The 24245-nt window shown below is 38.0% G+C and overlaps 1 protein-coding gene across 1 annotated transcript in view; it reads right to left on the bottom strand.

The window, feature by feature from the left end:
* LOC134527588 (protein flightless-1) overlaps positions 1-24245 on the bottom strand; it is a 126866-nt gene that overhangs the window by 7869 nt on the left and 94752 nt on the right. Inside the window, exons 18-22 of the mRNA XM_063360405.1 lie at positions 22379-22565; positions 18650-18904; positions 7615-7741; positions 5565-5747; positions 4809-4922 (exon numbers count right to left, since the gene is read on the bottom strand). Coding sequence (XP_063216475.1) covers positions 4809-4922; positions 5565-5747; positions 7615-7741; positions 18650-18904; positions 22379-22565 — 866 coding nt within the window. The remainder of the gene's footprint in view (positions 1-4808; positions 4923-5564; positions 5748-7614; positions 7742-18649; positions 18905-22378; positions 22566-24245) is intronic.

The following is a 24245-nucleotide window of genomic DNA, read 5'->3' as shown; positions in this document are numbered from 1 at the left end:
GGTTGGCAACTTAAATATCGTAGGACTATGTACGTGCATCTGAATACCCACTGGAATGGCAAGGAAGAGAAGAGTTAACTAAGGGTACCAACTGACACGTAACTATGAACATTGTGTACCTTCAGTATATTGCATAAAATTGTATTTTAACAAACTTAATGTATTGTATGGCAGTGATTGTAAACATAAACATACATAAAGGAAACTTTTTATCATAAGTGTTGGAATAATTTGGTTTTAAAACATTTTTTTCCCATTTATTGAATGTTAGAAAGCAAACATTATAAGCAGGAAATACACTACTTATGAACGTTATATGCAGGAAATAAATACATTGTCCTTATGGGGGAAATATTGGGACTTTAAAAATATGACACTATAAGCAGGAAAACTATATATGCAGGAACATTATAACAGGGTTCTACTGTAGTATTATTTTTGCTAATTCATTTAGTTCATACATTTGAGTACAACATTCATGCTAAATAAATTGCAATCTTCAATGATTTTACCCTGATAAAACACAAAAACTTTTGTTATTTGAGTTAAGTTTTGTCAAAAGGCAGATTGATTGAATGTTTTTAGTTAAATTTCGGTGCTAAATGGTAAATTGACTTGCACGTCTGTGTTATATGTTGCATTGAAAAGTTTTGCAGTATTATTTTGGTTTTATCGCAATTCACCATATAATCTTGTCCCTATTTATTAGCTATTTACTTCCTTCATTTTTTAAGCACAACCCAAAAATATTTCTTTGAATGCTCTAAACTGTCTAGGGGGTGACATTATTACTTCGGTATCTGAAATTATTTTTCTTCTATTATTTAGTGTTTATTGCATATAACTTTAAATAAGTTCATAATATAACCATATTTAATTGTTGATAAAAAGGTTTTTTTTTTATTTCCCTAATCAAAAATAAAGTTTTACTATGTACTATTTTCTCTTTGTTTCCTTGCATTTTCTGATCAATGAAAATAAAATTACTTCTACTTAATATACATTTACATTTTCATTTTCAAATGCCACATCACATGATTGGCATTAAATTAAGTTGTAAAATACATAATAGCATTTTTTATATACTAAACAAAGCACATCTCACAATGTGACTAAATAAGCAAAGATACACTTTCATGATACTACAGGCAGCTGAAGGAGCACAATATCATGATATGTCATACTACCAGGGACCGGAAAGTTACTTTTAAAAAGTAACTCAGTTCCAGTTACAAATACTCCATTGGAAATGTAACCCTGTTACAACTACAAGTTACGCTACTGAAAATTAACCAGTTACAGTTCTGAGAAAAGTAACTGTAAGTTACTTTAACAGTTACTTTGTGAAAAACTAAAAATGTGATACGTAATATTAATATAGTTATAATTAAAAGATAATAAAACATATTGTGTTTAGTAAATATTAGGCATGTGCGAGAAAGACTTTTTTGAATTCGAGACGAGATCGAGAAAAAATTTAAAAATTCTCGAGAATCGAGTCGAGATCGAGAAATCTGTACTTTAGTTAACAGGATAATATGATCCAAAAAAGTAAAACTCAATAATCTGACAAACAAACATAATTATTCAATAATTTTATCAAGTATCCACAATTGCAATTGAAATTACAACTTTACCTTTACACTCAAGTTTATTTGCCTACTGTCGTATGTAAACATACGTTATTGACTTCATAGTCTATACAGTTTCCTTGAGCCATGGACGGTACTTGATCATGAAAGTCTGAACATTCACCACTATCGATATGTCACTATCGATACGGACCGCAATTTAAACATCATGTTGCTTGTTATATACTGCTGGCCGTGTGTATAACCTAAGGCCATAAAACAAAATGCAATCGCGGAAGAATTCTGCAGTCATGTTTATATTTTTATTTTTTACCGTACCGTTTTACGTTGATACTTGATATTGATACCGAAAATGATTTATTTTTAACTTTAATGTTGGTTTTATTAACGGAAAATAATCATTTTCTTCTGTAATTTAATGTGATAACCACAGCACAATTCATTGTTTACGTTTACCGTTTCATGTAGTGACTTGTGAACGGAAGTTGTTCGTTTTTAACTTTTTAATAATTTATCGTGTATACTAGCGTAACAAGTATATTTTATTTTATTCGATCTACGTTACGTTGAAGATATGTTAATTATTTCAACACGCAACACAAAATGCTGCCTCAATATATTATATTACCTAACCTATTTCTTGTTTACAAAATTCTCGAAAATTCCGAGCCAAAAAAATTATCTCGAGACGAGATCGAGAAAATTTCTGTCTCGACTCGTTCTCGATGATGCCGAGACTCGCACATCACTAATAAATATATATGTTTATTTAAACTGAAAAAATTTAAATAGGTCTTAAATTACATTGAGTAATTAGTTCACACTACAAAATTGTTCGCAGAACCACACAACAAGCACTTCACAATAAGGTTATTTTTATCACTCGACCGAACTTCGAAAAAATTAGAATATGAAGGCCACGGCAACGAAAATTCTGGACTGCTTTCTCGGCTTATCGCTTCATTAGAGTCTGTCATTGCTTTCGCGCATGAGCACAGGTAGGTTAATTAATTAAACAGCACAGCAGTAAACCCGCATGTCGCAAATATTAAATAAATTACAGTCAAAACAAAATACCATCGCAAATAATATGCTTGTCGGGATTTTCGTTCTGGGATTGAAAAAATCAACAATTCGTTGTTCGTTCAATAAAAAATACACTTAAGAAATGTAACGCAAGAAGTAATGACAATTATCGTTACTTTAAGGCAGAAAAATGTAATTCAGTTACAGTTACAGTTACTGAAAACTTAATATATTGCGTTACCACGATCGTTACCATAAAAAGTAACTGTTACAAATAACGTTGTTACAAGTAGCGCGTTACTTCCAGTCCCTGCATACTACTGATTGGTGCTGTAGTAAAAGAAAAGTAAATTTGAGATATTAAAATATATTATCCTTTTGTAATTTGTATGCTGTGTTACAAATCTATATCACACTATGAGACATCCACTTAAAATGGCATCTTTTTTCAAATGTTAGGTTTTTGGGCAGATATGGACTTTAACCGGAACCAAACATTTTGGGTATTTGCACATCTTTACTTATTAAAGTAGCCATCAATTCCATCTACCAAATGATAAGTTGTTAAAGGTGGTACTCAAAAGTTTTTTTTTCATCTCGCCGCCAGCTATCCATTGTCATGTTCACGTAAATTTACTCTCAGTAACGCACTGTGACATTTCTTTTGAAGGCCAATGTAAAATGTCGTTAGTCCGCGCCACTATCTCCCCCACTGTAACACCCTACGTGCGCACAGAGCCTTAACGGTGCCTGGAGGTTGGCAACCTGCCGCACAGCCAGCTGCCCACCACCCCTCTTGTGCCTTGAGAACCACCGCCACTTACCCTACACTCCCTCCGGCTAAGACGCATAAAAGGCCGCACTAGGGCAGTAAACGTTTAGTGTTTCTGGGGCAGAAAGTCCTACAACACCCCTTGTACTCGCACCAACCGCTTGCTGACGCCTGCTGCCTCCAGACGCAGCTGCCACTGATGTCACCCGAACATGAGTTAGGGCCAGTTTTGAGCAGTTTTGAGCAGTTTTGGGCACTTTAGGGCAAATCTCCAAGACTAAATCAGAGGGAGGCAATTGTCTCTTATTGTTATAAACCCAAACCGTGGACTTTACATCTTCACTGTTCTGTAAGGTATTACCTACATCTACCACTATCTGTTGGCTGTCTCTCACCCACCTAGGCCTTTCGCCAGCGCTCCGCCGACCCTGAGGGAGGGGACAAGTAAAATGGCTTGGTGACCTGTTCAACCCTTGAGCATTGCCTCATCCTTTTCAGACACAGCAACAGGGTCGTTAATCAATGGCTGGAGTAATCTGTAAAATTGGCCTGCTGGGAGAACAATCACACCTGAGGACAGGTCGGTCGGTCGGTCGGCCGATCGGTCGGTCAGTTAGGAACGACCACCACAGTACACCACACCACCGCAAGCTTCTATCCATCTAACCCCCCTCTTCCTTATTCCTACCCCACCCGGCCTTGTACCCTACCACAATAGAAGGGAAGTAAAGAGGCGGGAAGCCCTCCTAGCCTAGCTGCCAATGTACGGACGAAGAACCAGGTGGTCACTCAGCAGCAACGAGTAGGTCCGGTGGCACCCCCGCAACCCTCGAGGTCTTTGTTCGAGATGCCACATTGGCTCAGAGCCTGGGAGAAAACCCCTCCCCCCGCCTCACGGGAGTTTACATGAATTCCCAATCCGGTGACCCGACTATCACCAATGCCGCCCAAGAGGTACTCAGAAGACTTGCCGAGCCTCTACGCCATCCTGCTGGGGGAGGACCCGCCCTTGTGACCCCCTGCCGCCCATGCCTCCCAAGCAGTCCCAGGAGCCGTGATCCTCCACTGTAGGGAGCAGTGTCCTGTCAGCACAGTGAGCCATGGCCTGACCTTCTGCCCGGCCCATGATCCCACTAGGCCAGTCGCTAGAGCCCTGGTCCCCCGGCCAGTTGAGCCTGACGTTCTAGTCTGAGCCACCCAGCTGCCCTGTAAAGGGACGGCGTCCCACCACCCTCAATGTACTGCATCCGACCTTTCACAACGTAAGTGCTCTTATCGAAACATGGTGGAAGTTGCTAAGGCAAAAAAGCAAGAGGTAGCCTAGCCCAGACTAGCAAGGTCTCGCTACAATTCACACTGAGGCTGATATCAATTTACACAATGCAGTGATAAACCTCAAAGTGAAACAACATTGTTACCTGAGCCGATTTGTATGCTAGTTTAATCTCTACTTCGCTGCAGCGAGCACCCAGCCACAGGAATACTTGCTCTCCGTTGTCGAGGATCATTATGTCGTCGTCTGCAAGATCGTCCTGTCAAACAAAGAACACAAGAAAGTAAAACACCTAGTACGCATTACTGCATGCTAAAAATATCTGTCTAATATGCCACGTTGGTTATGGTACTCAGAGAACATCATCTTTCTTCAAAAAATGTCTTTAAGATGTGGTTTCACCCACCATGTTTCAAAAATGACATCAAGGAAAATATTTTGTATGCTTTACCTAGCTTAGTAAACATAGAAAATGAATTTATAGTATGTGGCCATGATGCAATTAGTAGTCAGGATATAAGGTATTTAAGAACATTTGACTGACTCTTTACTAATAACGGATTAAACTTAGCACACACACATATATATACATACATATAAACAACATTTGCTACAAAACACAAAATGTAGTAACACATACATGAAAATAGTCATAGGAAGAAAATGATGGCATAAAAATGAAAAAAAAAAAAAAAAAACCCAACATGGCACAATGAAGAAATAAATTAACCCAAAATGTCCATGTATTATAGTATGAAAACAATGGAACCAAACTGAATGATACCTCCTGCAGAACAGAATGGTGCTGAATGTTTACTTGACAGTGAATCCTACTGGAACCTAGGGTAAGTCCAACTAATAAGGACTATCTAAACTAGGGAAGGGTAGAAGAACACTCTACCTGGCAGAAGTCGGAGCACTTCTCCGACACGGTGAAGTAGCCCTTATCGTTGGAGCAACGGAACAGTCGGGCATAGCCCATAAAGTCGGCGTCCGTGTCGTACGGCTTACGCCCGCCCAGCGCCACCCAGAAGAAGTTGTCCGGCTCCTCGCCCTCGTTCAACGTTTGGAACCCAATCCAAGGCTGCCAACAGAAACAACAGTCATTGACAGACTCTGAAACAGAGCGCTACCTTCCATTTACTGTAACAGTGCTACCAACTTCTCGGCACACCCATCAGTAATCCTACCTATGCATGCAATACACGTGCAAAAAAAAACATGAAGAAGTCTACACCAAATAACAGGCTCTACAAAATATATAGCACTCACTCCTATACAGTAAATAGCTCATCCATCCATTTATAGGCTGTCCAGTAAAACACTCAACATTCCCAGACTTTTTCCTGACTTCTTGAGGATGTTTACAATTTTCACTGCCCACACACCTGTAATATTTCCTTTGAAAACAACCAGTATCATTGTTTAGCAATGACCTAACACTTCACAATGTACTTACGAATTATTCAAATTCATGAATCCCAGAAACAACACCAAGACACCATAGCACGTGGAATTTAGCCTCACGTGCAATAAAATACAATGCTGCTCAAAAATACTTAGCACACAAGTATCGCAACATACTAAAAACTAGAACACAGTTACTGCATTAGTGATACAGGATAAGCCTAAGTCGAACCATTTCATTTAAAATCCCTGACTTAAGATGTATTTCTTCAACTATTCCCAGATTTTTTAGAAATTTAAAATTCCCTCACAATTCCAGGTTTTCCCAGTTCACCCTGATACTGAACATCACGTGTTACTACCCCTACAAAATAAAATTTACCTAAGCTAATATCAGCAAAAACTCTTATGTATAGATCAAGTATAAATTATCTAATTTTAATTTAAAACTTTATACAATTTGTCAGGGTGTCTACAGAGTTTCAGCAATAAAACAAAGTGAATTTTGATAAGACTATTTCATATTTTCTCATAATCATACCAAAGAGATGCAAACATAGCAAATATCTACCATTAATTTCATTTTTCCTCCTTGTTAAAATATTTTATTGTGCTTTACATTACTGTGTTTTTCAAAACCCTTTCCTACAATTCATGAATTTTTTGGAGCATAATTAACTTTTTTGACCACATAAACGCCAAGTAAAGCATTTTTACATTCTTTTAAAATATATGTTAATGATACCTGAAAAATCTAATCCATAATGCATAAGATAAAACCAAACAAAAACATAAATAATAAGATTGATTTTATGTATGCAATGTTCAGTTATCTGTCAATACATTTTCCATTTTTGATATAAAAGTGGCATTGAATGAGAGGAAAAAAATATTTTAACATAGCAAAATCCTATTACCTAAACCTGTGTTGCATTACATTATGATTCTACAGTATTTGCAGTATATCTTAAACTTGGAAAACTATGGAACCACTCTCAAATAACAGACCACCTTTAAAGGAAAAAAAATTATTTATTTTTAAAATGCTTGGGGTTTCATAACTTTTACGCAAAAATTACTACCCTGGACTAGTATTATTTGTCTTTGTTCAAGACCAAATTCAACAGTCACCAAGCCTTCAAATATCCTGCAACTGCTGCACTTTTTAAAAAAATTCTAAAAACATAAATTAAATAAAAATGATAATATCTTTAGTATTGTTTTCAAACTTTAACACTTGTTCATAAATGTGTTGATTTTATGTTTCTATGATTGTATTTGTGTTTTTATTTAAATCATGTATTCCTTTGTTCATTATAATGTTCTTGTCATTGATGTTTCTTTGTCCTGCAGTGACTGTCGTGTATGTTGTAGTCCCTGCACATATGTAGTGCCTGCTTGTTTGTAGTGTTGGCAGTGCCTGCCCGCATTGACACTGGTGTATGTTGTGCCCACCTAAAAGATACCCAATTGTTGGTCGGCATGTTACAAATAAAAATAAGTAACTAAACAAATAAATAAATAATAAAAACTAAAATATTTACATTGTTGAACATTTCTTCAGCGATTTCCACCACGAGTTTAGCTTCCTCAGGGTCGGACTTCGAGCCAATCCACACGTACACCATGCCTGATGACTCCTCTTGATCGAAAGGCACTTTGAGGATGTAGCTATCGGAAGGGAACCATACGTCAAGTTAAATAAGCACAACACCATATGTGCCAGTAACAAGAAATGACAAAATATTCTAACAACTACTCACGATGAGTGCTCTAGAATAGAAAACAGTTAATAAAGGCTGTTCACACTGTAACCTGCATAACTGTACTGGCACTTGAAACTACACATGAATACCAGCTCGGGGATCAGGTTGCGTTGATTCAAGTCTGAGTGGCACCATGACAGGAAAATGCCACCTGACAGCTCATGCACAGTAGGCAATAACTCGGCACGGATGAAGCATACCAACCCAGGAGTTGGATGGGGTAGGGTTGTGAGTTCCTTTCCCCTCCATTGCCTGCACTGCCATTAGGTGATGTGTTACAGTAACCAGTAACATTTTAGTACTCTGGGTGTCTAAAAATACCTGGTTAACAATGACTGGACATTACCGTTCCGGATCTTTAAAAAAATTAATATTTTACAACACTTTAGATCATAAGGTCATTGTTTGTACATAATATTAAAAATTATAAATTAAACTTAGTAGATCTATGATTTGCAGTTAATGTCAGAAACCTAGAACATTTTTCGAGATAGTTTGCTTATGATCAACAGCATCCAAATATTTATATTGAATGTGTTAACTACAAACTCAAATGACACATAAAAATAATGCAAGTTCGCATAGAGCTCCTCAAAATAAAAGTTTTATAACTTCCTGCACAGTTGTTGTTTATTTCGGGATTTTTTCATGACTTACATAACCACTAACCAGTCCAGTTTCATTACTTATTCGTGATGTTATTGACCTGTTGACTACTACAGCATTAATCTACCTTAATCATTGACAGGCCGATAATAGTGGGCCATACATTATTAAAGAAGTCAGTGACTAAATGATGGTGTACACAGAATAGAATAGGTTAAACTGGTCTTTACCAGCTATTGAAACTTTTTGGTTCTAAGTGGCACTGAACTTTCAAAGGGATAGTTACCAGGCACCAAGTGATGATTCCAGTTTCTTTATTAGTAACGAAACATGGTGAGAGTAGGTTGTAATGTTGCAAGACCTCTGCCCTCCTAGCTAAATATTTTTCTTTTAAACTGTTTTCATGCATGGAAATATATATTAATAAGACTATGTTTTCGGCTGTGTTTACATTTTGAAATAGTATAGTCAGACGTTAATGTGTATTTATCATTATTAATATGTTTTGTAAACGATGGTTGGTGGGTGTTTACATTTCTTAAAAAGTCTCTCTAAGAATATTTTACAGTTTTTATGTATTTTAGGGTTGATATTTGCACTTGCTGTGTGTTTTAAGAATGTACTTTGTATTTTAACAGACATTTTAAATCAAAACTATTTTTTATGTAATTGTTCACAAATAAGCCATTGTACTGGATTTTTGCCTGTTTTGGCCTACTTTTTCAGGTTTTTCTAAATAAGTTTAATTTTGTCAAGTAATTTGTATTATGATTGCTGTTACCTAATGTTCTAGAACAATGGACTTGGTGTGGTATGTATTAGAAAGATGCAGGTATGAGACCTATGAGTGTGAGTGAGATAGAAACGGTGATTCCCCACCAAGAGAGAGACAGAAACGATATCTCGTCACTGCGTGGGAACTGGAGGAGAACTACTCTCCCACAGTGTTGGAGAGAGAAGGAGAAAGTGAATCCCCTGTTTCTATGTGTGGAAATGGTTTTCAGAGTATATGTTCTGTGTTCTGATTGGCCTGTAATTGTTAGTGTGAATGAAGAGTGTATGTGATTGGTCGGTGAGGTCATGTGACTGCCCTTCCTGCGTGGAGGAACCAGTGCCACGATTTCACCAGTTGTCTGTCGATCGCTGCACCAGGAGGGCGCTTTCGGTGGCTTCTCACCAAATATGCAGGAATTTTGAGAAGGATAAATTTAACGTCGGTAGCTAGAGCCATGCCGAAGACAGTAAACTAATCATTTGTTGTTTTGGAACTTTTTGGACACTTTTAACTATAAATTGCTCCTGCAGAAGTCGGCTTCTGGCTCATGGCCAAATTCGTTTTCGCAGGGTGCGGCCAAATATTTGGTGCGGCCATGTTTTGAGGCCGCACTGATTTCGTGTACTTACAGTAAAATGTTACTGAAGGATTTAACCTACGTTAATTTATAATTTTCGTTATTTCTCATCGCATGAATGAGTGAGAAAAATTTTGAAAGTGATTGGATTTGTCTGTGCAGCATTCTATTTTGAAAAATAAAACAAAAACTACAATTGGCGCATAACATCTCTCTTTTTATTATTTTTTTATATAATGAACCGTTATAAGGTAATGGGCAATAGCGTTGCTAAGGGTAATGGGTATGCCGTGCATGCAATTCTAATTGTAGTACGAGGGTTGTCTAGTTTCCAACCTCAACATGAAGATGACAGCACTAATCAACAAAAATTGGGGAATGTGCTTGCTCATGCTTCAGAACATAGCCTCTGAAATTTCAGCCATTTTGTACGTGCATTTGTTTTTTAATAATCTTTTGCGTGAGTCTCTGCAAAATAGTAGTTAATGAAGGTGAATGCCTCTTCATTCGACAAAAATCTCTGTTTTCAGAGGGCAATTTTTAGCCTAGGGAACAAAAAAAATGTCAATGGGTTTATATCTCTGGAGTAAGGAGGGTGGTCAAACCGTAATTCGTAGATTTTCGTACTGGCAGCCGCTAAGGTGTGAGCTGATACATTGATGCATTGTCTTGGTGAAACAAATTTTTTTGTTTCTGCAAATGTGACCTTTTTCTGCAATTTCTGCCTTCATCTTGTCAAGTATTGATGGGTAGTATGTTTCAGCCACATTTTTCCTCTTTTAAGATGATTGATTTAGAACGATTCCATGACTATACTAGAAAACAATCACCACCACTTTCCTGGCCATATCAAATCCTACAATCCTATAATTTGAAGCACAACAGAAACATGTGTAATATCCCAGGGTTTGATGTAAGAGAAACACATAACCTGTTGCAGGGTTATTGACAGCCTATGTCTTTTAAAAATGTAGTATTTAGTTGCATAATGTGCCATTTTAAAACTGATAGTAAATAAGCTTGAATTTGGAAATGTTATGGTGTTTGGGGGTAAATGGAAAAGGCGTGGGGCTAATGTTTATCTGTCCAGAGTGCTAGCTACCGGAAATCGGGGCCTGTTTCCAGGTGCTCTTGGAGGTATCTTTTAATAAAAAATACAATAGTCGAGCCTAGTTGGCCAACTGCTGTATACACCCATTTACATTGATCTATTACTTTCAAAGGATTAATGTACATGCGTAAAAATTAAATAGTAACCGAAAATAGGGTGTAAAAGTACGTTAACCCAAAAAATTGACTGCCAAAAAAATAATTATTTATAGAAAACCAGGTTTTGATAACATAAAAAAAATTAGGATATCCTTTGACTGCTAGTTTCTCACTGAATTCAGCCTTTAAAGTAATGGATCCTTTGGTTATGACTGCATCAGTAAAGGAATAATCCTCACTATTTAGAAAGAGCCTAAATTTCCAATTTTGGGAGAGGGGGACAAACCCACACACCTTCAGTGACATGAATAGAGGGTCTCAACTCGTTTGGTCTCTTGTAGACCTCAACTACTCTACTACTCTACTGCAACACACTATATTTTATAAACGTGCATACACAGTGATGTGTGACGTGCCCCGCACACCTTTGGTCACCAAGTCACCAGCCCCTCTCTTCCTAAACATGAGTATGGGCCGTGGCAGATGGGCAAGACACCAGGGAAACCATACCCATGTCTCCGGGCAACCACGCCAAGGGTCAACGAGACAGCCTAAGCCCACTCGACCGGCCGCTACCCCTGGCCCATCCCTCTCCCACCAGGCAAGCAAGGGCACACAGCACCCAGTGGCCTGGAATTCTCAGAAGCGGCTGGCGATTCCAAGAAACCCACCTTTTTGTACATCATACACTAGACCTCAGTAATAACTAATGATACATAAGGCTGGTCCTGGGCCCTGCAGAGCCAGTTGTTATTTGGGAGACATCACGAGACAGTAGAGACCTGCGAGTACTTGAATTTCGAGTTCGAGTAAAGTTTTTAATTAGTGCTCGGACTCGGCACGGCCGTTCACGACTCATGAGTCGAGTTCGAGTTTAATGATGTCTTTTCAGACTTTTTTGGTTAGTCCCAAGTATAAAAATATTTAAAATTACGTGTTAACTAACCTTGTTTGCGCATGTAAATAAAAGAAACCCATTAGTTGAAGTTTGAGCACAACGGAGAATAACATGTAACGATTTATTTGTTCTGATTCAAGTACGATTTTGTTACATGCAATCACGTCATAATACTACACTTTAAACTCGTCCAATGATTCAATCTACAACTGGAACGTCCACTTTTTTAAACATTTCAAAACTGTTGAACCACTTTATGCACAAATTTGCTCGATACAAAATCTGCCCAGTATTCAACGCTAGTTGGCACTCGGCACCATTCGTGTTTACTGTTTGGTTACGTTGATGACAGCATAGAGTCCACGCACGTAGTTGAATTTCGATATTGGTAGCTCGCCGATTGGTACATCGGTAAATACGGTATGTTGGTCATGCTGGTTCGTGACCATAGCACGTATAGTTTACAAAGTTTGGAACCCAGTTCAACAGCATAAAATACGTTAGTTTTTTCGTTTTATGGGTTCTTAATTTCTTACATAATGAGCAGTTTGCAAGCAGTGGAACCACTGCCAGGTGGGTCTTCAAAGACTGTCGTGTGGAGTTTTTATGACAAAGTGGACAGTTTAAATGCCACGTGCAAACATTGTGGAAAGAATTTGAAGACACCATCATCATCAACCAGTGCTTTAATTCGTCATCTCAGTTTGCACGAAACCGAATTAGCTTTGTACAAAAAGTTGAGTCACGAAAAAGAAAAACAACGAAGTGAACAAAATAAAAAAAAAAATCGAGGTGTTAAGAGGAAAACAGGAAGTGGACTGAAGCAGTTGACTTAAGGTGATTCCTTTTCTAAGGCATTAGTTTTCCCGAAGGATCACCCTCGTGCACAAGAAATTATGAAAAGTGTAGGGAAAATGATTGCTATGGACTTGCAACCCTAATCAATTGTCCAAGATAGAGGGTTTACGAAACTGTGCTCAGTACTGGAACCTAAGTATCAGCTACCACATGCCTTGAAATTTTTGAGGTGATAATACCTGTCTTGTATAATGAGGAGATAAGCAGTTTGCAAACTGAACTTTCTAATGACAAACAGTGTGGCTTACATTCAATTTCTTTCACCACTGACATGTGGTCATCTCGAGCTGGTGATGGGTATATTTCCCTCACTTGTCACTACATATCAGAGTCATTTGAAATGAAGAAACATATTTAGGATATATCACACTTCCCAGGCAGCCACACAGGAAGTGCAATCAAGGGGAAACTTACACTACTTCTGGAGACATGGGGACTCGACAATTTGTGTGTTCCTTTGTATGTACATAGTGTCCGACAATGCTCGAAACATTATAAATGCTCTATCAAATGGACAGTTTAACCACATCTTTTGTTTCGCACATACTCTCCAACTGGCCATTCAAGATGCTAAGAAAGGACTAGGTGTGGTGGAACTCTTAGCATCAGCTTGTGAATTTGTGTCATATTACAACCACAGCAATGCTGCAAGAGAGCGACTGCACAGCAAACAAAGGCAAATGGGATTCCCAGAACATACCCTTCTTAAGATGGCTGATACAAGGTGGAATATTGAGTTTATAATGCTGTCAAGACTGTTAGAACAGAAAGAACCTGTAATGGCAGATCTGATACAACATGGAAGAGATGGTTTGTCTGCCAAACAGTGGAAAATGGTTGCTGGTATCATAACAGTACTACAGCCTATAAACCATGCTACCAATGAAATGTGTGTCGACAAACAACCTACAATGTCTCTGAGAATTCCAGTTCTGCATGGAATATTGAATGTAATCAACAAGCATATTGCAGCAGGAGAAAGTGGGGAAGGCCTTATGTTTGCAAAACAGCTGAAAAACAGTATCATGTCAAGATTTCCAGACTACAAACGCTGTAAGCTGTCTAGAAATGCTATGCTGCTAGACCCTAGGTTTAAGTCTGTGTTGCTCGCGAGCCATGAAGTTACTCTTGGATTGCATGAGATTTCAAAAGAAATTCAAGAATTGAACAACACTATGTAGTTCTGCTCATACAACACAGTCCGTCAGTGAACAGCAGCCCAGTTCTTCATCTACCATTGACAAAGACAACCACAATCTTTGGTCTGCATTTGACACGATGAAGCAGATACATTCATATGCTTAAGCAGGTACTAAATGTCCAATAAAACTCCTATACATTTAGTCACACTATCTTAGTTTAGATATTGTTCACGTAAAATTCAATGAATTGCCAACAAAAAAATCTGACTCAAGATAATTTTCTTATTTTAAATTACCTTTTGTCAAAATTTAACCCATATTTCATACCACTTTAAAAAGTGGAAATGTTTTATGTATAGCAGCATAAATCCAATATAACTAAAAAAAGAGATAAATTTTATTTGATATTTTGTTCTTTTACAGGGACACTTTATGATGAAGCAGAACATCAGCTTAAAACTTAATTTATGAACCAGTAATTGACCGAAGTGACAATGTCTGTCAATGGTGGCACAGCAACCAGCAACGATTTAATTTATTGAAAGGTGTAGCAAAGCATTATCTGGCTATACCTGCCACACAAGTGGCCAGTGAAAGACTGTTTTCATGTGATGGAAATACTGTATCCACACGCCGAGAAAACCTTGCTCCAGAGCACATTGAATAGCTGGTGTTTCTCCATGAAAGACTTTTACAAAAATGTTGATTATGATCATTCCTATAGTAAATTGTTGATGTTTTTTTTTTTTTAATATAAATATTGACTTATGTTCAGGTTTAAGCATGTATATTAAAATATATACAGTATAACTATGATAACTATTCTAAAAAAAGTTGATGATATTTATTGTATGGCTACAAAAATTTCCTGGAACAGTGGAAATCCTTAATATACCCTGCAGCTACGTGACTGGTAAGAATGTTGACAAATACTTTTCCACTTATGCTATGGTTTCGAATAAAAGTTTGCTCGGTGTCTGTGATTAAAACATGCCTTTATACTATTTTTTTTTGGTTAACAAGTAAATTTTAATAATACTCTGCATTTTCAAAAGAAACAAAATTATTAAAGACCATGGAAATATTTGCAGCAATGAGAATCCTCATAATCGAGATTTGTATAGGGCCTTGATATTTGCTGGTCTTTAAACATGACAGTTATATATAAATAATGAATATTTATGGATTTTACTACTGGACTCCAATTTAACTCGAACTCGAAACATTTCTTGAATACTCGCTCGAACTCGACTCGACCTAAAAAGCCTATACTCGCATGACTACGAGACAGCCAAGCTAGCTCACCATGCCACTTCCAGCTTGCAGCAGAGTCATCAGGACTGACGTCCGACTGCTCACAGCAGACCCAGCATGAAGAGCATCAAGAGTTTGTACGAACCGAGTCGCGATGAGAGATTACAGCCAGACCTAGGACCTGCTTAGCTACGGCTATATTAGATGGGGAAGTGATTGGTTTCAAACCAGTGTGTAAGAGGCTATCGTCCCATGCATGTGCACCATGTGAATAAACTAAGGTTATTTAAATCTCGAGTGCTCATTTTGGGGCCGGGGAAATCCTACCCTGAATGACATCTGCACCTGCACCATCCCACAAAAAGAGACTTATAATCCGAGGCGACATTCAGAGTGAGTAGTTTCACACCAATGTCATTCTGGCACCAAAATAGGAGCAAGAAACCACCCAGGCCCACCCCTGTAAACAGAAATTACCCAGACCAGGCCCCGTGGGTCCACAAGAAAGCTCGAGACCATGCCTTAGCAAAGCGGAAACGGAGCATGGCTATCCCTAGTCCACCCTCCAGCACCACTTCGTATTCAGCCACTTCCAGCCCTGGGGAAGCAACCAGAAAACTAACACAGTAAAGGTAAAATACATCCCCATTCCACGAGAGCAACCCGACAGCCACCTATACAGGATCCTCCGCTGGGGATGCCCCTCTGAGATAATTTTCTCTTTTCCTCCGATAATACCTCCAGTAAGACAGGACCAATAGCTATCCCTCATCAACAATGACCTTTTGTAAAAGGCAGCCCCAATGTACTAAGACACCAGTGACTCTATACACCAGGAAACGAAAGGAGCGTCAAGCAGTAACAATAGTAGTGGGCCTGATGCATTGGCAAGATGTATAGATTTTACAGATTTTCACTAGATCTGAAACATATAAAATAATTTATGTTTTAAAAATTGGCTGATATCATGTTGTGAAGAAAATTCCCAGCACCAATTCTCATGTTTTCGTTTATTCATACTTTTGATCTGTTCAGGGGCTCACATATAATTTTATTTACCTATTTTTAATCCTATGCTGCCCTTATTATTTAAGCTTTAGGTAGTCTGTCCACCTGCTGCTAGCACTACTATGACACGAGGTTGGTAGTGCCACGTATATGTGTTGGATTTTCCCCACCTGCCATCACGTATGGCTAAAAGCGTACGGGGCAGGCACCGTCTCCCGTTAAATCTGGGCTCCCGTTCCTGTCGCGCCATCCACGCACGGCGCCATGCATCCAGGCTGCGCAAGCAGCCACTCTGAGATTTTCTTTCCCTCCCCACCCGACTAATCTCTTCTCGCCACGACGTCGGCATGATTTCCCTCTCCTCTCCCTGCGCTCTAGGTTCTCCTGCCCTGCTGTCGCCAGCACTCCCCCCTCCCCTTCCTTTCCACATGCCAGCGCATGTCGTGCTGCCCTGTGCGACACCTGCCGGATGGTTCACAAACTAAATGAAAGCACTCTGTAGTTTCTCTGTATGTCCCCAGGCAGCGCCACTAACAGAGACGTTTCTCCTCTCAGTGCCTCTAGTCCATCCCATTGGATGCCCTTTTCCAGTCTCTCCTGTTATCCAATTGGAGTGCACGCTTCTGGGACAGCTTCGTAGTTACCTCTATTCAAACCCCTCTCCCCCTTTTGCACTCCATTCATCCCTTAGGCGGGACATTAACCATGCTCGGTATTTGACAACCTTTACAGTAGTTGTATTGGGACTTCCGATCGAGACTCTTTAACTTCTGGGTGCCTTTACATAAAGCACAGTATCGGAGCCATAAGTATAGAATGTAGTCACGTAAATTTGGGAATTTTATTCCCAAAATCTCCTTCCACGTTTCGTGTGATAATGTTGTGTTTTAGTTTTTCGTATGTCTTCGCCAATGCTTATTATTTGGTTTTTAGATCTTACTTCAGTCATTTCTGCAAGGATGTAGCTTGAGATATCCCTCCCCATGATCAAGTGGTAAGTGGGACTCTACAACCTGCATTCGACTTCCCCATAAATTTTCAGACCCTACTTGATCGCATCCTTGTTCTACTAACATTTCTATTTTAATTTTTACCACTGCTCCATTTTGCTGCAGTGGGTCTCAGTTTGGGGGCCCAGAGGGCTACTTCCAGCCCTGTCTTTCGGCCCCAATCTTTCCGGAGATGTTGCTGAACCCAGGAGCTGGCATGCTTCAGTAATGGCCGGTGAAGCATGTTTTTTCAGTATCCCCGAACGATGCATTGTCATGGTGGGCACAAGGAAGATAAGTAAAAAAGGGATGTAAGTCTGCTCCATGTTACCTTCTAAACAAGTCAATGCCAGCAGTACAACTAATTTCGGACCTATGAACCCTTAAAACATGTGACAACTAAACATTAATTGTACGATGTATCAATGGCTAAAACATTTGAAGTTCATGGTAGCTTTATAACTTGAACTCAATAATGTAATAAATTCATAATGCATTTTATGTAAGTTGGCCAATGTATTATCATTTTGCTTGTTAAATCTATTATCAATAATATTTTTTTTGTCTCTCTTATCCAAAGCAAAATAAAAAGAAAAAGTTATCAGTAATAAAGGTGAAATGAAACTTACGTTTTTCTCTTTTAGTTTATTACCTGGAAGTGACAACGATTCATTCTATATAGGAATTATTGTTGAGCCCACTCTATATAGCAATTACTTTTGAGCCTGTATAGAATTTAAATTTAAGTGTGTCTCTGTGGTTAACCACTGGTGATTTCTGCCCTATGGGTTTATTACAACCCGGCATGTCTTCCTCAATTTCATTAATTTCTAAGTTTATAATTATTGATCATAAACCGCCATCAGAACAACATCAACATCAAGGTCCTCAGAGACTAAACACAAATACACAGGCCTGGGTTATTGGGGAAGGAGTAAAGTGCCTTATAGTCAGAAACCATCCCATTATTTCACAGAATGATTCCAAAAAAACATGGAAACCAAACCCAGAAAGGTCGGACCGGGATTCGAACCTGAGTCCTTGGAATACAAGTCTAGTATCCTACCACTGCGCGGCCTTGCTCCGTGGAATTTATAAAAATCGGGAAATAGACTTATTTGTTCAGATGACCATTTTTTGTAATTTTTTGCTGTTTTTGACCTTTAACATGACATATTTTTATATGTTGCGTAGATAGTTTTAGAAAGAAAAATTTAATTAAATTCCACTAATTTACAGTGATGAATTTAAAAAAAAATTTAATGGTAAATTTCTGGATTGGGAATCAAAATCGGAATCATCTTTCAAATGAATCGGAACTAGTAAATTTCTAGAGCAGAGTTACAAAACTGGAAAAAAATAAATAAATTAATCGGAACTGGTAAATTTCTAAACCAGCTGTTTGAATCCCAATGAGCATATTTCTGGCCTGGCAATTAAAAAATTGGAACCAGCTTGCCTCTAAGCTCCAGACGGTTCAAATGGGACGGAACCCACCAGAAGGCGGAGTTGAGCAGGCTCGCGTCGGGCCGGACCTGCACCAGGCGGGTGCACAGCGCGCTGCCGTTGGATCGCAGGTGGTAGAACTGGACCAGAGGGGGGCGGCCCTCCGCCACCGCCTCCTTGCGCCGGCCCTGGTGGATCACGAACTTGCGCTTGAAGTGCGCCATGAACTTGAGGTTCTCCTGTTGCTGGTGCGTGCGCACCACCTCCAGCTTCTCGCCAAACAGCGCCTGGAACTTCTTCTGCAGGCTGGAACACCGGTTCCCTGATTTCACCAAGAGCTGGCACAACACATCCTTTCAATACTCCACGTGGTGGAAACTATTTTACTCATTACAAATATAGGACAGTGAACATGGTTTGATTTCACAAAACTTTTTCTTTTAGAGGTATGGAATTTTGTTTTTCTTACACTGTTCAGCAATTTTTGCCATCATAAAATATGAAATAATTTTAAATTATTTGAAAAATATAGAACAAGTTAACTGAGCACATTAAACCTATTAACATTGTCTCAAGGAATGGATAATCATTCAAAATCAAAAATATTAAATGTTTTTACACATTTGTGAACAATATCACATTTTTCTACATTTTCAGATCCCCACAACATGATTAACATTCAGTAAAAATTCAGAAAGTAGTTATTTCATTAATCAGTGCCATAATATTTGTGGTTTTTGAATTTGTCGTAGTGATATTTTACTCTTCTTGTTACTTGCAGATAATACTTTATGGTTTTTCTCACAGTCAATATCATTTTTATAATAGGAGATTTTGGGCTTATGGTTTTTGTTTTCACAAATTTTCTTTACTTAAAATATAGTAGGTGTTTAAACAAATATGATACCAAGATTTTAAGTACCTTACCAAGCTTTTGTGTCTCGCTAAATCTTGATTTTTACTAACATGCTATAGTCTAGAACCACAAGGAGACAATAAGAAAGGACTTCATGGGGGAGATACAACTGTCTTCCTCATAAGTACAGAACCAATTCTAGAAATTTGAATCCCAATTAGTTTTCGTACCTAGGTTCTATGCCGCAAATTATACAGAGTTTTATCTCATAATTGTAGTATATTTTATACTAAAATAAAGTTTGAAAAGTAAGGACGCGATTTTTATGTGAAAAAAGCATTTTTTTTAGGTAAAGTTATTTGTAAAAACAAAACCTATGCTTGGAAAGTAATTTTATTTGAAAAGTAGAGTATACAAATGCACGCCAAACCATTTAAATTAATAAATCATGCAACAAAAACATTTTGTTCAACTTTAAATAGAAAAACCAAAACTGTGACGCAAATATGAGTCTGAACGCATAACTAGGGACCCCAGAAAATGGTAAATAAAACTGGCTCATTTCGTTGTAAAAAAATGACAAAAGCGGTGCAAAAAATCGGTGTAAAAATAAGCAAGCGGTGCAAAATATCGGTGTAAAAATAAGCAAACGGTAGAGACCCCAAAAAATGGTGAAAAAATTATGCCATTGGCGGTGTAAAAAAAACCTCATAGCGGATATGCACTACAAAGTAGAAGACTCAGCCTTATATCGGCCCACTTTGTCTGTCGTTTCATCACACAAGAATACAATCTGTTTGTCTTCTACAGTGTGCCTTACTGCTTCCTTATTTGCCTGGCCAATTTTTGGGACATAAGTTTCTCCAAGTCTTGGCTGATGGCAAATCCCCTGCACCTTAAATGTATACATAACTTACAATATACTTATAAATAGGTAGCATTTATAAGGTTATCTCTGAAAATATTAATGGGCTAATTTACTCAAAACAATTCTAAGCCAAGCCAAACCTAACCTAACATTTTCAAGATTACTGCTGGATTACAGAGTCAAACCATCAATCAATCAGTCAAAAATATCTTGTGGTGTGCTCACCATTTCACAAAGCAATCCATCCTATTTAAGAGTTTGTTAATCTGAGGTACTTGCATATTTATTTGAAGTAAAGGTAAGTTGGGCCTAAAGGTAAGTTAATTGATAATATTGTAGGCCTACATATGCTTATGAACTTTTATTAGAGGGGGAAAACATTTCTAAATAAATAAGGCTAACCTTCAACATGGGTGTTAAAACATTCCCTAATAGCTGGATGATCAGCTTTTTCCAAAGGAATGTTAACCTACAGCATCATATTAACAAAATCAGAGACAAATTCTTGTTTTCTGCACTTTCAAGCTTGTTTGCTTTATTCACGCTGTCGCCTATCAAGATTTGTTTGGACACGGTAGAATTCACGCTGTCGCCTATCGAGATTTGTTTAGACACGGTAGAATTTTCTTGACAAAATAATTGTCCTTTCTGTTTTGTTTTGTGTGTGTCATTTGCCACATGCTTTTTGCACGTGACTTTGTGTGTCCAATCAACCCGCACGTTGCAGAACTTGCACATCATAATTTTGTCCCGCTGATCAAAAATATAAAATCCATCCGATTTCATCTCTCTTTCGCGATAAAACATTGTCTAAGTTTTCGGCATCTTAGCCATAAATTCAATTGTATCACAAAACTTACAAAATGTGGACGGTATTTGTAAACACTCATAGATATGTGCACGCAAAAATGACTGCCATCTTAGCTCCATGCGATTAAATTAGGTTAGAAAAATCGACACTAGTGCGCCTTGCGGCAGAAACGACCATTATTCAAAACACGAAAACTGTGGACAGTCAATTTGTTATGTTGGTAGTGCGCACATATTGATTGACATTTGTTACATTTTGTTTTCATTTGCGATGGCAACATTTACTGCTTGTAAACAGAGTAATAAAAATACGTGGATTTCAGTAACGTGTCAAAACGAAGATAATATCACGGCACGTAAATAAATATAACTTGCGACATAAGGACATTATTTTGTGCGAAAAAGTGTGAATTTTGCGCGAAAATGTGTGAATTTCGTGCGAAAATTCATGAATTTCACGACTATGTCGAAATCATAGGAAAGTCGCAAAATTCGTTTAAAGTATCACATTTTCGCGTTATTTCGTGAATTTCGCGCTTCACCATTTTTCGGGGTCTCTACGCATAACTATCCCCGTAGTACACACCACGAGAAAGTGTGGGCTATCAAATGTAGTTAACTGGGCACTAGAGAGAGAGCGCGCTTGTTGCATATAAGGGAATCAACATTATCAAACATGAATGATGCCAACTCGCACTGGCTACATTTTTATAATCGGTAAACAGCTGCGACAAAGACAAAAAGATAAAGGTTATAACGTTTGAAAATGCCTTCAAAAGAAAATTTACACATCAGACAACTTTGTATTTCTGTTAATTAAATAATTAAGTGGTAATATCCGAATGAATATTAGATTTCAACTTTCTAATACATTGTTTTATACTGGAAAACTACCTACACAAAGCTCTCGGAATCTAAAAACACCATGCAACGTTTATGCGAGAAATTTTTCTCTCCAAATTTTGATCTCCTAAAATAACTGTGCGACAATTACGCTCGTGCGACGATTATGCGATAAAACACGGTAATACAGAAGCTGTTCTGTAAGCTGTTGCTTAATATCTGATAAACCAATATGATGAGGCTTCATTCCTTTTAAGGTGAACCCCAAAGTCATTTTCTGCCAATAAATTTGTTACCATCTACATAGTCACCAGCCTTGGCATTTTGGAGACCTACGAGCGAGCAACATGCGGGGCTAGAAGCCAAGATCTCCAGATCTGATCAGTGCTGACAAACTGCGCACCTGAAGGTAAAGGTGAGCCAGCCCATGTTGGAGGCCTCGCGGCCCTGCCAGAAGTAGACCACGCACTGGAAGTCGTCCTCTAGGGGCTCTGCACCCTCATCATTCTCCCCGGGCCCCTCATCCGGCAAGTCGCCAGGCACCCAGTAGCGGCAAAGGAACACGTAGCAGTCCTTGCTGTAGAAGTGCCCTGTGTAACACATTCACCACAATTCCCACACTCTCTCTCCTGCCAATTTGTCCTGTATCATAACTGTCTCTCACACTTGCAAGATAACATACCTTTAATTGAATAAGGAAAACTTCTTAAACTTCTAAAGACTAATTTCATACGAGAGAAAAAAAATCCTAAACTTAACTCCAACCTTACCAATGGTTGTAAACAATATGCATATCTCATTATTTTCCATTTTTTTAGTTTCAGGTCAGAACATAACTACACTAGACACCTGATTTTATGTATGTTCAAGGTTCCACAGATTACATTCGTAAAACCACTACCTTTGTAGAATCAAGGGTGGCCCATTTTGAACCACCAAACCTACTCCAGAAGAAAAATATTCTGCATTATTCTGCGTAATAAACAGATTGAGGATAAAAAGCCATTTACTTTAACTTGATAAAAATAATTTCAATAAATGCTTAGTTAAATTTTGAATTTCACTATCAGTCTCACGTTCAATGGTCCCACTGTCTCTCTCACACTGACTACTTTTACCGGCAGACGTCTGTGCATGGAGTCCCCTCCTACCTACTTGACTGAAGTTCATCATGGTCCGATCAGTGACCAGACGACAACCTTACGGCCTGGTGGCAAATGCGCACACCTAAAAACATTTGTTTTTTGTTTTTGAGTGACAACAGCAAACATTAGTATACAATACGACATGGAGGCATTTATTAGTTACAACATATAACAGTGTTCTTGTTTTGTGTCATATCTGTTATATAAATTTTGTTAAGTGTATGCATATGCATACAAATATTGTAATGGTAAGCATCACTTTAAAATATTGTAAGAAAGAACAACTGCACTTATAGGAAAGTATGTACAGTAACCGAATATAATCAAATGAAAATTAAGAATAATGGTTTTGAACAATTAAACACATGCATAAAATTTTCTCTGAACATAAAACAATATATACTAAAAATGTACAGTTAGAGGCACAGATTAACATGTATAACCACTCTTTCGTACCAATAAATAATACAACTTGTACAAACTGTTCTAAATTCAAGCAACCACAATATTTCCAATGCTTGAATATATTTAAATGGGTTTAATAGAGTACAACAATATAACTATTTAAAATCTAGTGAAAATACTTAACTGACTGAAATATAATTATAATTCCAAATACTCTTTCAATGTTAAACAAACAATTAAGAATACTTACAATCAATATACGTGTTCACTGCTATGAATAACTTTCCCGTACCGCTGTGACCGTGCTTTACCCTCCATAGCCTTCCATGCAACTGAACTCGTACCTAATGTTTTTAGAACAACTGATAACATAGCCTTAACTGCGCGTGCATCTCTTCCCCCCTTGGGTTTCTTACCCTGCTTCCCCCCAAACAGGCATGCACAAATGTCTGCCAGCAACAGTAACTGAAATTGAGCTTTGAATATTATTTATTGCCTTATCTACCACAGTGCGAAAATAATTTTGAAATTTAATCTACTTGCCAAAAAAAATGTATATTATTATTTTAAGAAGTGGTCAGTGTTGTACCATTTTGAAATTTTGTTTGGATGAGACATCTTTTAAAATAACTTGCCAAGTAAACTATTTGTTACAGTATGAATAGTCAATGTTACCTGATAAAATTTTTTTTGCCACATAAGCCATGCAAAAAAATTTTT

Source organism: Bacillus rossius, chromosome 1, assembly GCF_032445375.1.
Source record: "Bacillus rossius redtenbacheri isolate Brsri chromosome 1, Brsri_v3, whole genome shotgun sequence".
Taxonomy (NCBI): Eukaryota; Metazoa; Arthropoda; class Insecta; order Phasmatodea; family Bacillidae; genus Bacillus; species Bacillus rossius.
The sequence above is the reverse complement of the archived record's forward strand: the minus strand, read 5'-3'. Positions and strand labels throughout refer to the sequence as shown.